Source organism: Aulonocara sp. 'chitande type north' Nkhata Bay, linkage group LG4, assembly GCF_057382095.1.
Source record: "Aulonocara sp. 'chitande type north' Nkhata Bay isolate Kocher_YH1m ecotype deep benthic linkage group LG4, A_spYH_male_GT1.1, whole genome shotgun sequence".
Taxonomy (NCBI): Eukaryota; Metazoa; Chordata; class Actinopteri; order Cichliformes; family Cichlidae; genus Aulonocara; species Aulonocara sp. 'chitande type north' Nkhata Bay.
Genome location: NC_141347.1, coordinates 4,296,570 through 4,310,445, shown reverse-complemented (window position 1 = coordinate 4,310,445; position 13,876 = coordinate 4,296,570). Strand labels below are relative to the sequence as shown.

The window sequence follows — 13,876 nt, the reverse complement described above, 5'->3', positions numbered from 1 at the left end:
TCTCTTTACAAGAGCTATTCTCATTCACTCGTTCTCCAGATGCATAACCAGGTCACGATGCATCGTCCATCAAGACGAAATAATAAAAAAATTTCAAATTCAATTACAAAACAGAAACAAGGAAACCTGCAAACGAACAAACCTGCCTGCGCTAGCAGTCCTGCTGGTCACCACCCTCGCCTAAAGCCCAGTATCACATTCCTCGTGCTTTTATCCCTCCACCTTTCTTTCTTTTTCTCATCCTGTGCCCTTGTCCTCAGCACAGCCCAGAGCCCTGTGGTGTAACTTGTTCACTTACATTAGCTGTTTGAATGGAGAAGCTGAAGAAGATGGGTATGGTAATACAATGTGAAGCGTACAGACAAGAATAACATGTGAGCTAACTGCATTCTGCTCAGACAACAAAAGAAAAAAACCTTTGCGTATTCTTCTTCTTTTTTTTTAACCCCGCCGTTCAGAGAAAAGGGAGAAAAGGAAGGAAGTGGGAGAAGGGTACGCGGCTACAGACTACTCCAGTGTCCAAGTTAGACAGACGACAAGATACAGAGGAAGAGAAGCAAGACAGAAAATATTCTTTTTTTTTTGTTTTTAGGTTTTGTCTTTTTTTTTTTACGTCTTTTCTTAATAATTCAACAATAAAAAGAGGAACTAAATCACACCAATTTCCTTTAGTACTATGTATACTGCTTGAAAAAGCTCTGAAGAATAGGAAGAGAAAGATACAGAAGAAGCATGAAGGAGGGGACTTTTTTTGAGATGGGCACTCAGGATTACAAGATGGAATCTGTGAACAAAAGGCACTTTTTAGGGACAACCTTTAAAGATGCTCTGAGTCTATAACACTACATCACCAAACAAATATTTATAATCATTTACAGCGGGGAAGGGGATTGGGGGAGGATGGTGGTGTGTGTGTGTGTGTGTGTGCATGTGTGTGTGGAGGGTTGGGATAGGGGGGTAGGGTTCACATTGTTGGTAAATTGATGACAGCACCCCCCCCCCCCCAGCCAGACAGAGGCCGCTGATTCCCTCTTTCTTTCTTTCTTTCTTTCTTTCTTTCTTGTTTAAACAAGTAGACATTTACATTAAAAAACCAAAATAAAAGAAACATTTTCTTTAATTTCTATGGACGTCATCATCGGTGGTTTGGACTGGGGAATCCGTACTTGTGCATCTCCCAAAAATGGGGAAGATCTTGTCTTTGTCCCACGCTAGATGTGTTGGACATAACATGATGGAGAAGAAAAGAAAGAAAAGAAACAAGATCTGACGTGATTTTCATTTTTTCCCTGTTTGTTTGTCCTGCAGTGGCGATAAAGTTCGGGGAGGAAAAATGCCTTTTGTCCTACAATGAACCTCTCACCCCCCGCCCCCCTCCCTCGGTAAATACAAAAAGAGAAATAGAATAACGCACACTTTCCTAAAATTTGCTTTTTATGATAACACTTAGTTCTTGTTTATTATTATTTATGTATAATAGAGACTGAATGTACTTTATTCTTTTACGAAAGCACCAGTTGTCATAGTGATATATATTTTACGAGTTGCAAAATTGTTCCTTCAGCCCTCCCATGGTTTTTGAAAACAAATGAATAGAAATGAAGTTTTTAAAAATGAACAAAAAAATGTAAAATAATTTCCCCAAACTTACTTACAAAGACTGGGATTTTTTTTCTCGCTGCTCTCATATTTAGAGTCCCGGAGCAGGTGGACTTTAAAACAAACAAAAGCCCCTCCCCCCCAAAAAAGATAAAACAAAGAAAAAAGAAGAGGGTTTCCCTCTTTCTGTGTGACACCCTCAAACAATCGCTAACAAACAAACACAATTCCTCTACCAAGGCATTGCACATGGCTCAATCAACATACATCATTTAGTTTCAAGAACAATACTTCCCATCAAGACACGAAAGAAAACAACAAAACCTAATCTGCTTTATCTTTTAACCTCAACTACGTCATCATCACTTGTTGTCTATGTATCTACTGTTGCGTTTGCCGTCCTTTAGCTTTATGTCCTGTAACGCGGGTGCGAGCGGGTTTACAAACTGGTACTTTAGCTCAAATCAGCTTTTTCTGTGTGTGTGGTTTTTTTCTGAGATGCATCCTATGACTGTGCGATGTACGCCATGCTTCAAAAAATAACTAGACTGCCACAGAGCTTATCTTGCAAATAAAAAAAGTATATATCTATAAATATATATGTGTATTATATATAAAGATGCTTGTGATTATCTAGTGAGCTGTCAACGTGTTTTTTTCTCCCCCTACTGACATAAATGTTTTTTCCACCATTCACTATAGCTTATATGTGAGAAAAAGAACCTGAATTCATGTTTGACAAATTGCATAATGGGAATACAGAGGCACTTCCATAGATTAGAAAAGAAATCACCTTTAGCCGTCGTTAATGTCTTACTCAGCGGAGCTAGATCTCTCTACGAAGCTGATGAGATGATCGCCATCGATTGGCCAGCTATGTCGCGCTTTTCCCTGCAGTGAAGAACGTGGCCAGGCAGTCCAGTTATTTTGTGAGGTTGGATGGGTGATTAGCTTTTTAGTAGGGCTAAATTTGTGGGCTGATTCTTTATATAGTTCTAGATAATGATTGAAAGCATAAAGGCCTCCTCAGATTGTCTATCTTTAAGACTTCCCTTTGAATTGAGTCGGGCACGGGGGACGTGTTAGTAGTGAGTGGTCTTCGTAAGTCTGTGTGGAGTTTTTTTTTAAAGAAGTGGCGATCTGTGCTCTACAAGTGTGATTCCATCCCAGTAATACATCCACTGATTTGCAATACTAAGTGGTGGTCGATCTATTGTAACCATTACAAAAAAAAGTCTGATAAGGTTGGCTGGCATGATTGTATTAGTGCAGTTTTTTGATCTATAAGGGCTCTTCCATTCACCGTAGCTCAGTGGGAGTGCTGGTGCGTGTGTGTGCGTGTAAGTGTGTGTTGTGGGAATGCTATATCCAACACTACCAAGCAGCCTTTACGTGATCCTGTGCACCGGCGTTTAAACGGGCACACCCGTGATCCGTCCTACTGCTAAGCCTCGGCTCTCGTCCCCTCTCCAAAAACAGCCAGATATGTCACATATTCATTTTGCTCCGCAGTGTGGCCCCCTCTGCTCTTGGAGCAGCGGCTCGTCTGGGAGTGTAAACAACAGGGTAAACTTTAGGGAGACAGAAAGAAGAGCTACTCTCTCCTTAACTCTGGGTCCCATCTTCAGCAACCTTCCCTCCTCAGATCTGTTTTCTATCACTCGTACATCCCCACCAGCAGCCACTAGCTGTACCTGGATCCAAATAGTAGGCGCGACTATTTTGTCTTCTTCCCCTGACCGTTATGGCCGAGCAGGCGATCTCCCAGAAAAATAAGCTTCCTGTGATTGTCAAAACCCTGCATCGTGTTGTTCTACAGGAGACGTTCATCTGGAAAATATGCTTGTTCGATGGGTCACCTTCACATGAAGCAGCTAGGTGGCTCTGTTCAAAGGTAACGAGGGTCCCCGCATTCGTGTGAATCTTACTGCCTTCACCCCAAACAGTCGCCGAGGTTTCCTGGTTCTGCTGGAGGTTTCTTCCTGTTAAAGGGGAGTTCTTCCTTGCCAGTGTCACCAAGCACTTGCTCACAGGGGTCATGCGATTACTGGGGTTTTCTCTGTATCATTGCAGGGTCTTTGCCTTAAAATATTCAGCACCTTGAGGCAATTGGCATTGCGATTTGGCGTTATATAAATAAAATTAAATAAAATTGAATTAGTCAGGGTAGTTCCAATGTACTAGAATCAGGATAAAAGCAAAGTGAAGTGTCAACTAAGGAAATATACGCTCCACCTCTGGTGGAAAGTGAGGCTAGAGCGGAAGTGCTGAAAACCTGGGCTTTTTCTAATGGCCAGCAGGGGGCGACTCCTGTTTGCAAAATCTGATTGTATCCAAGTCTATGAGGAAACGATCCTCCGTATCACTTTCTGACCTCAAGAAGTACTTTTGTAATGAATTCATGGTCTCAATCGCTAAACTGACGTCTTCATTGATATAAACTCTGAATTTCTAGTGAAGCAGTCATGCTTTTGCATGTGGCTGCCCTGTGTTCCTGGGTTTTAAGTCAAAGCCACAGTTAGCTTATGATGTCCAACTGCCAAAAAGCTCGACTTAACATATACAATCAACACTAGTTACCTAGTGGATTACTTTCAAATGCTTTGTTCTTTCTAGGATTCTCACAGTAACGGTGTTTTCACAGGACACTGCATTGCAAAGCTACAAAACGCCTGAGCTGCCGTCTAAACCGTCGCAGAGTTGATTTCAACATTCCTAAAAAAATGACCAAACGGGTTTCGGGTCTAAACCCTCTTAAAACTGCTCATATTCTGCACGGATACGTCGATATAAAATCATCATATAATCAAAACGGTCACTGGGGGTGCAGGTTTGGTGGTTTTATTAACTTTGGACAGAACCAAGCCAGCTAACCTCAGCTAAGCCAACCAGCTGTAGCGGTATCAATCAACTCATCTCAACTCCCTGGAAAAAGAAGCAAATAAGCATATTTCCCAAATGTTTTTGCAAGCGCTACTTGATCTGGGTAAGCTAACCACCCTGTCTCCACTGCTTCAACATACCGCTTCTGACTGTGTTTCTCTTTAAGGTGCTGTCATTCAAATACAAAACAATTATAAAATAGTACAAATCCAAAAGAGGAATAAATTCAAATAAGAGAACACACGAGAGATAATAAAATCATTCATCTACATTACATAAGGGCAAATTGGGAACCAATAGCTGCTGCCTGTAGCTGTGAAGCTGTCAGTAATTATATAGTCACACTGCGATTTTCAGTGTGTGTGTGTGTGTGTGTGTGTGTGCGCGCACAATGTTTGGATATCTAATTAAGGTAGAAAGACTTCACTGGGCTTAAAAAAATAAGAATGAAATAACACAACACCACCACCTATAAATACTACAACCTAAATGTGAGACTGGGCACGTGTGTGTGTGTGTGTGTGTGTGTGTGTGTGTGTGTGTGTGTTTTCATACATGCTGTGGTCATGGCACAGACTGAGTGATTGTTCTGAATGTGGGGAGACATGAGAGTGAGTGGAGGCCAATGATCTGTCGAACTGAAAGATGGGGGCTGAGGACTTGTGAAGGCTTCTTGTACCTCAGGTTTGTTTCCTCTTTAAAACTTTTAAAATAGGCAAGTCTGGTTTACCTCCCATGCCTTGTAGGTAAATAGTGCACATCTTTAAGATTAGTGTTAATTGATTCAGCTTGTAGTGCAACCCTTAATCAAGTTTTGGCATGGTCACTAGTTAGTAGTAGGGTGAAAGGGGCTATTTTAGGTCATTCAGAAGGATAGAAACATTGGTCATTTGGATTTTGTTTTGAGTGATGACAGACATCACAGGAGCGTGGACTGCAGCTTTCCCTGGAAACCGAATTGCTTTGATTAGACTGTGACTTGAATTTGTATTTGCTAGACAACTGATTTTTCTAAGCCATTTGTTACACAATGCGTCTTTATAAAGTAGGAGAAGCCGACGGTTTTCATCCTCAGGTTCCTCCTGCGCTGCTGTGCTGGTTCGGTGGTTTGAGGAGAGATGCCTCCTTGCTGCTGCCGTCCCCTTACCCCCCCTTCTCCCTGTCATCCCGGCATCCTCTTGTCCATCTATTCGTCTTTCAACGTATCCATCTTTGCTTGAAACGGGTCCTGCCTCTGACTGTGTGTAAGTAAGTCCAGAGTTCCACTAAAAGCGTCATGCTGCTGTAATTTCCTGCGTTGCCTGGTTACATTTTGTATCAGGTGAGACATACTGTCAGGGCCAGTCGGTGGGTGGGTTGGAGGACAATTATTATCCTGCGGGTTGTTTCTCTGGTTCTTTTTGTGTTTTTTGTTGTTGTTTTTCTATTTCTGATTGCAAAGAAAGAATTCTAGTTGCTGGTTTGCACACAGATCTTGTCAGAGGAACCAAGACTGAAAAAGAAAAGAGAGGGAAAGACGGGGTGAGATTATGTTAGTAACAAAAATAGTAAACAGCTTAAATAAACTTTATGTGCACAAAATGTGACCCACTGTGTTTGTTCAAAATAAACTGGGATTACTACTTTGCAGCTTCCACCAACCAGTGAAGCTGCAGTTTACCTGCGTGTCTGACTCTTTACTGTTGGCCACCAAAGGTTAGTGCAGTCATTTCAGCCTCCTACCAAATGTTAAACATCACCACAATCTTCTCTCTGTTTCTCCGTTATGGCATCAATCCGATTGTTCAGTCTGACGTCACTAGCCGTGTCTGCGCCTAAACTCCGCTGCAGGTCCATATATCAAACGATCACTATGGCATTACTGAGAGTTGAAAAACTGTCTAAAGTCTTTCATCTTTAATAAAATGATCAGCGTTCTGCTCTACCAGGTGTAACAATTGAGTTTAACATCCAGGCATCCATGAAAACGGAATTTATGACATTTAACGGAGTTAGAAGTTAGCAGGGAGTTAGCTCGCTAGCTTCTATCTAAATACAATATAGCATGTCCTGACTGCGGGGTTTTGGAAACAAATTCAAACGTACAGCTCTGTTATCACTTCCAGCATAAATGAAGACAGAAAACTAAACAGCAGTGACGTTTGTAGGGTTACTGAAGTTGGGCTAGCTGGTATATAATGATGTGCTACGTGACCGCTAGCGACACAGCTATGTTAGCATAATATAAACAAGCTAACTTTTTTTCCACTCGATAAAAGTTAACGTGAGTGTTCTCGGTGGTCAGGAACAAATGTAATCGCATGGCAGGATGCTGTAAAAGGACCAAACTTCAGCCAGAGAACAACTGAGATAATCCATCCACAATACGAGGTTAGTCATTCATATACTGCTGCATGGGCTGGGCTGTAGTTACATCCTAAGGTTTTAAAAACTGAGCTTAAATAAATGATTAGCGGTAATAAAAGACGAGGGAGATCAACAGTGATCACTGACTGTTTTAGGAGCTTTTTGAGATTAAATAGAAGAAAATACATAACATTGAACATGTTAACAACACAAAAGCCATATTAAACGCAGACTACTTTAGGCCCGGAAGTAGGATTCGTCACGTCATCACTGAACAACCGGATAATGCCCATAAATGTGTTTGAAGAAAAATATGATGATATCCTTTAACCTGTTTGTTATGAAATGCTATCATCTTTTATTCTAACACACTGGTGTGAAAGTTTGTCATAATCTGAGTAAATACACAAGAATTTGCACCAAATCCAAATCAGTTCATCCTTTAGTGTAAGTGAACATTCCTGCCAAATTAAAGGTGTTTTCTCACATGAGGTTGCTGTGACCTTCACCTCGGAGTATGGATGATCAACCTGAAAACAATGCCTGTAGCCACACCTGTCACCAGCTGTATAACGAATGCCCATCCAAAGAGCAACTGCACCACAAATGGTTTCTGAAAATGTCTGCACACCGTGTTGGCTTTTGGCTTCAGGGGGTTCCTCTAGTTTTTAAATACAGTGAATGACAGAATTGTCATCTGGGCCTCTAGCCCAGCTTATTACCATCGAGTCTGTTCATTTCTGGAGAGAAGTACAGTATGTCTTGAATTTGGCTGAGTAGTTAATAGCTCCTAATAGCCAAGCAGCAGCAGGGAGATAGCAGTCTGGCGCTCTGTGTCACTTGCGCCTTCTTCACGTTGAGTTTTCTTCTCCTCAGCATGAGCAAGGAGCAGAAATGGGTCACCGCCACTGTTGTTGGCTGCCCTGCTTGGCCTCCAGGATCTGGCACTGTGGGCTGGTGCACCAACATTCTAGAAGTCAAGCCTTGGAAACTACTCTGCGCCTCCAGGGAAGCAGCCTTTTGTTTTGTTTGACTCTAACAGGTCGCATGAATACCCCCCTGCCTCCCTCCTGCCTCCTGCCCTTCTCAGCTACCCTACTCCCCTTGGGCACGGTCCCAGCAGGCCTTGGGCATTGTAACTTCTCCCTTCTTAGTTACTCTGTCCCTCTGTGTATGTGCTTACAGACACACACAATCCATCTATCTCCCGTGAACACTCCCACTAAATCCTTGGCAGCAGACAGTGACCACCCTCTTTTCTTTCCTGCCCCCCTCTCGAGCAACCCCTTCTCAAATTCAAGATCAACTGGCTATGACATCATGTCTGGTTGCCGGGGGTAACGAGACGGCCAGGACGTGACTTCTATAGGGGCCGAAACTCTCTGTTGCTCTGTTCCCTCCATTTCCCCTCTCGCCTTGCCCTGCTGGTATCTAGTTTCTCGTCTCGCCTGGATGTAGCACCCAACGTTTGCCACTAGAGGGAGGACAAAGCCCAGCGCTGGTCCTGAGCCGCCACAGGCTCGTTTTTGAGAGGATCTTTGTTTTGTGATTGATCTTTTAGTTTTAAAGTGGACCATTAATCTTTTCATGTCACTGCAGAGACACGTGTAAACAGTTGGTGCCGTGTGTGTTTTAGCTACGCATTGAAAAGTAAAACCATATTTCAGACAATTTGTCCTAGTCGGTACAGAACATCTCAACTTTTCTATGAGACACACAGCCAGAAGTTTTTGGTTACCTCTGTCCAAATACATCTGTGTTCTTGGTGCTATATTTTTTTAATGTTTTTATGGTTTAGGCCTAATGAAACCAAAGACATAGCGGTAAGTAATATTTTTGACAACAATGTGTTGGCAACAGTTTGGGGAATCCGATATTTTGCTACACACAGAGCCAGATCCATGAAGAAATAGTTTTAATGTGAATTAACTTCACTTGGCGTTAAGGGGAACTCTGACTGCAAGTCTTTATTGCCTGAATTCAGTGCTTTAACTCACAATAATGGCCTTGTGGTTAAAGAGCAGAGGCAGTTAGAGGAGCAGATTAATACCCACGGATCTTGAACCTGATGTTTAACAATTAAATACAGTTTGTATGTGATGTTCGCGTGCCCACACAGTTTGGCCACATGATGTGTGCAAAGTTCAACTTCCAAGAAAATAGAAACAACTTAGAGTTAAGCAACATAAACATTTCATCAGCAAAGAAAACGTTTATGAAGTGATGGAACAAAAAGAGATGAACAGTGAAGCAATGAAGGGTAAAGAGCAGAGTATAATGAGCGGAGGGGCAGAAATGGAAAGGGAGAAAAGAGAGAGAACAGAGGGCAGAGAAACAAGGGAGGAGATCAGCAAAGCAGTTTCAGATGGTTTCCATGTGTCGACGAGTGGAGCTGAGCTGGCTCCAGGCGGGTGTGGTTGGACATTAATGAGAAAAGTACTGGTGGTAATGGAGGAGGCACATGAATGAGGTGCAGGGTGGTGAAGGGGAGGAAGAAAGAAGGTGAGAGAAGGAGAAAGTAAAAGGCAGAGAGTGAGCAAAGTGTGGTAAAGCTAAAAGGACGGAGAAAGAGAAGTAGGAAAAAAAAGGGGGGGCAAGAGGAGGGAAAGGAAAGGAAGCAAGTAGAGAAAAAAAAAGCTGTGAGTAAAGGAGCCTGAAGGGTAGGCTCCATGTGTGCCAAATAAACAGTTGAGCACATATGGTAAACCACACACGTACTGTAAAATACAGATGTACAAATGCACACATTGATGGCAAGCTGTGGGATGGTGCGAGAGAAGAGGTGGAGGAAACCGTGCAGCAGGTTTCAGGCAGTGAGGGAATAAGAAATATTTTGGCGTACATCCACGCAGTTAATAAGTTTCCAGAGTTTGACCAGTAATTGCAGCGAAAACAGCTGAGTTTCCTCCTCACTCTCCTACAAAGCGAGAAAAACTGCCAGTATATCACCCAACTCCTACCTGTGTCTGCTGCGGGATGTTCAGAAAGTTGTTGTCCCGTGATCCGATGCCGACAAACCTGTTGGGAGCTGTGGCGCCTGGCGTGGAGTATGCTACGGAAACAGAAGGAGGACAGAAAATCATCAGTGTCAACTAAACAGCTAGCACTGCAACCTCTCATGGAGTCTTAACTGGAAAGGTGCAAATTCTGCGAAGTAAATGTGTACACTCATTTTATGAAAGTACAGTGAAGAAAGGTGTTCTACTTTCATGACTGTAAGCTAAACCGAATGTAGCTACCTGCTTGTTTAGCTTAGCATAGCATTAAAACTGACCATAGGCTGGATAAAATGTGATGAATGTAGCCACGGTGACACCACTTATTGGGTTGTAAAGCACTCTTTTAAAGCTCCAACAATATCTTTTTGTCTGCTCCCATGTTGTTGTTGTTGTTGTTTTTCTTTTAGAAACAAGTGACTACACACGGCTGAGCATAGAGTGCTAGCTTATCAGGTAACGCTAGCAAGAACGCCTTGGCTAGCAAGCGGCACCCATTAATATTACAATTTCTCTCTATCTGTTTAATTCTTAATGACTTTTAAAAAGAGTACAATTCACTCTTCATTTAATAATTATAAAATAAAGACAGGACCCATTTTTTTCAAGACTAAGGAACATGGACATCTATGGGTTTAGCTTGTTTTTGGAGTCAGTTGTTTTCTGGCATTTTAGTGTTGACTTTATTATGCGTTTGTTTGTTTGTTTGTTTGTTTTATCTCTGCAGGTTGATACTTGACTAAATAGCTAGCACAATCCAAAGTTAGCAAAACCACTGGAGCCAAAAAAACTAAACAAAAACAAAACATAGCCATACCTGTTGAAAACCGAGATTCTAAATTAAGCAAACTGACGTTACCTTCATGTGATTGAGCGATTTAAATGTTTTAAACTTTTTCTTCTTCTAACTTTGGCAAAAAAGCAAATCATTGTAAATGGTCATTGCTTCAACATGAAATGGCATATATTAAACCTAATAGATTTTAGGAAACAGGCGCTTGCTTCTACCGAAAGTACAGCTATACATCATTGAGGTCATTAAGACCCCATGGAAATCTGGCATGCAAACTCAGATCTCCCCGGGTGATTAAGGATACTTGATAAACTTCGTTGGAAGCGATTATGCACACTGAAATTCTGACACTGAGGAGTCAGGGACATTTAAAACCCAGTGGCATCAACGTCTCTGACAAATTTAGGGCAGTTTGAGGTACCCTACGGACTCCAGAATCTGAATCTCACTGAGGCATTCAGAGATGTAGTGTGTAGACTTGTGCATACGTGTGTCTGTTTGAGTGGAGGAAAGGGAGGACAAGAATGAGAGACAGGAAGGAAGATAGATATACATCCATGTGTTTCTAAGAATTGGAATAACATAGATAAGACATAGAAGACTTTGAGACGCTGACTGGGGGTAAAACAAAAACACTATATTTGAAGGAGAGCTAAAAACAAACAAAAAAAGTGCTCCATCCAGTGCCCCTCCTACCACAGGTGAGAGAATGTACTGTATGACTGACAAAAATTTAAATGCACACCCTGTTCTTGCTCTCTAACAACTACCATGCAACAAAAGAAGCTAAAGCAAAAGAGGTACCAGTAAGTTATTCCATAAGGTGTCCCAATCTCTACTGGAATGTTCTTGGAGTCCATATAAATTAACTGCCCTAAATTTGTGCCCTTTCATAAGCAACAATAAGTTAAAAATAAAAATCTTCTTACGAGGTTTAGCGATGTGCCCAGAGAAGGAAGAAAAGAGGATTTAGAAGTAGAAGAAGTGGAGCGGTGATGTAGCTTTCTCACACCAGGCCACGCAAAATGGGTTCAACATGTAGAGCTCCTGAAACTCATGGGACCTAATACAGAACCCTGATGAATGCCACCCAAGTCCATAATGAAGACTACTTTGAGCCAAACCTTTGATGGCCTTGATCTACTCTATTGTGCTCCACAGTATATTCTGTGCTTGCTGTTATTGCCTTCCACGGGGCTAGGGAGATGCGATGCTGGATACACAATGATGGGGCGAAGTTGGAGGAAGAACACTGACAAAGGTCCTTTGCCTGGAGAGGGTTGGGATTTTCTGATTTGTTTTTTTATATTTCTTTTTTTTGGTGTTGGTTTGGTTTTGAGAACGGTCTCTGCGGGGTCACTTACACGGAGATGCGGGCGAGGAGAGTCCGCCGTCAGGGGGCGTGCTGTTGGGTTTAGAGTCGGGCATGGGAAGGGGCACTGGGCGGGCCACTGGGGGAGGTGGAGGCAGCAAGAAGGAGCCTGGCATTTTGCTCTGGCCGCTCCCGTTTGGCTGCAGACAACACAAATAGGGTCAGGAGGGCGACATGCGACAATCCGCAGACACGGAATGAAAACAGGACGCAGCTTGGGAGGCCAGGTCCAAAAAAATATCCATGACGGCGGGAGGAGGAGTGGGAGGGGGGGAGCGATGGTGGAAGGAGGAAGAGGAGGAGGGTGGGAAACAACAACCAAAGGAATGATGTATGTGGACGGCATCTTTCATGAAGGTGTGAAAAATAATAATCACCACAGGGTTTGAAAGGAGTAGGAGTTGGAGCTAAAGGTGAGAGGTTCCACAGGGGTGGTCCGTGTCGGGTGGAGGAGGAGTGGAGGAGGGAAGTGAGCAAACTGTTTGACTGGGTTCGTCCAGAAGATGGCAAGAAATCAAAACCATGGAAGGATACTCTTCTACACAAGCACAACACCACCAACAACAGCAGCACCAAACAACCAAAACTTCAACTAAAATCAGAACGGCTAAGAATGAAAACAGAAACACGATGACACAACACAGGGCGGGGATGCTTGACTTGAAGTGTGCCGTGACTGATTCATTCTCGTGCTGATGGTTATAATTTCTGAGGGGTTGGGTGGAGCAGAAGAAAGAAATAAAAAGAGGAGGAGGGGGAACGTCAGGGTCTGAAAGAGGAAACGGCAAAATGACATCGACAAGACAGTACAAAGATTTGTAGACCAGCTGAGTAAACGAATGTGACGTGTGCTGTATTTGTGTCGCCGTGGGTATATTTCCCTATAATGTAGGTGGACACATCGTCAAAGAAGCTCTCTGCCATTCCTAGTTTATTCAAAGTAATAGTATAATGGTTCATTCATGATTTCAAATTTAGGACCATAGTTACAGTTGAACTAGCTTTTAGACTTTTGAATATGTCATTAGATTCCAATGAGGTATGATCAAGATGTGCAACTACAACAAAATTTCCAAATTAAGACAAAAAGAAAGAGATTTGTATACGTCTATTCAAGCTGCTCAAATTCTCACCTATAAATCTATTAAACTAGTTAACTCCAAGCACCAAAATGACAGATGAAGGATTAAAACTAAAACAAGCACTATTCTTGAATATGTATCACATCTGTCAGTCACATGATCCGAGAAAAAAAGCAAAAACCAACAGAACCTCAGGGATAATGTGCATACCTCTCATTTGGTGAACCTGACATCATGTTACGTTATAATTAACTGAGAAAGACGAGCCACAAACACAGATTTCATTATGCACACAGCTTCCGTATGCTGCACTGTTTCACTAACATACGGTGGTCCCTCGCTATAACGCGCTTCAGCTTTCGCGGTCTCGCTGTTTCACGGATTTTTTTGTGTGCAATTTTGCATTCTTTTTTTTTTTTTTTTACAGCGCATTGTGTCCTGCATCCTGATTGGCTGCAGACCATTGTCAATCAATCTCGTGCCGTGTCTCCTGCACAGTACAGAACGCGTTCAGCTTGTCAAATTTACATAAATCATGTTTACTTTCATTGGTGGCGGGTCTTACCTGCCCAGCGGCCTGCCCTGAGCCATCGGCACAGACAAACTGCACAAATTCCTTCAGGGGATCCTGTCCAGGGTGGTGGTGATAGCGGATGGTTGGGTGGGTGAAGTAGGGGCTAGACTGCTGGATGATGGAGGGAGATGGGAAGTGCAGGGCCGAGGCTGAAGCACGGGGGCTCCCTGTAAACACAGACGTTTGGTATTAGAGGAAACACGAGCAGAGGAAGAGCGGGACACGAACCGC

The 13,876-nt window shown here is 42.7% G+C and overlaps 1 protein-coding gene across 15 annotated transcripts in view; it reads right to left on the bottom strand.

Moving 5' to 3' along the window:
- Window positions 1-1,370: 1,370 nt before the first annotated feature.
- The window catches only part of nfixb (nuclear factor I/Xb), a 133,031-nt gene continuing 120,525 nt past the window's right edge, over window positions 1,371-13,876 (bottom strand). For 11 of the 15 annotated variants that reach the window (XM_086288004.1, XM_086288008.1, XM_086288005.1 and 8 more), the window contains 4 exons: window positions 13,637-13,812; window positions 11,982-12,129; window positions 9,789-9,880; window positions 1,371-5,974 (listed from right to left, as the gene is read on the bottom strand). In XM_086288004.1, coding sequence (XP_086144130.1) covers window positions 5,960-5,974; window positions 9,789-9,880; window positions 11,982-12,129; window positions 13,637-13,812 — 431 coding nt within the window. In that variant the 3' untranslated portion in view covers window positions 1,371-5,959. The remainder of the gene's footprint in view (window positions 5,975-9,788; window positions 9,881-11,981; window positions 12,130-13,636; window positions 13,813-13,876) is intronic. The other 4 variants (XM_086288014.1, XM_086288016.1, XM_086288012.1 and 1 more) reach the window with 1 other exon arrangement.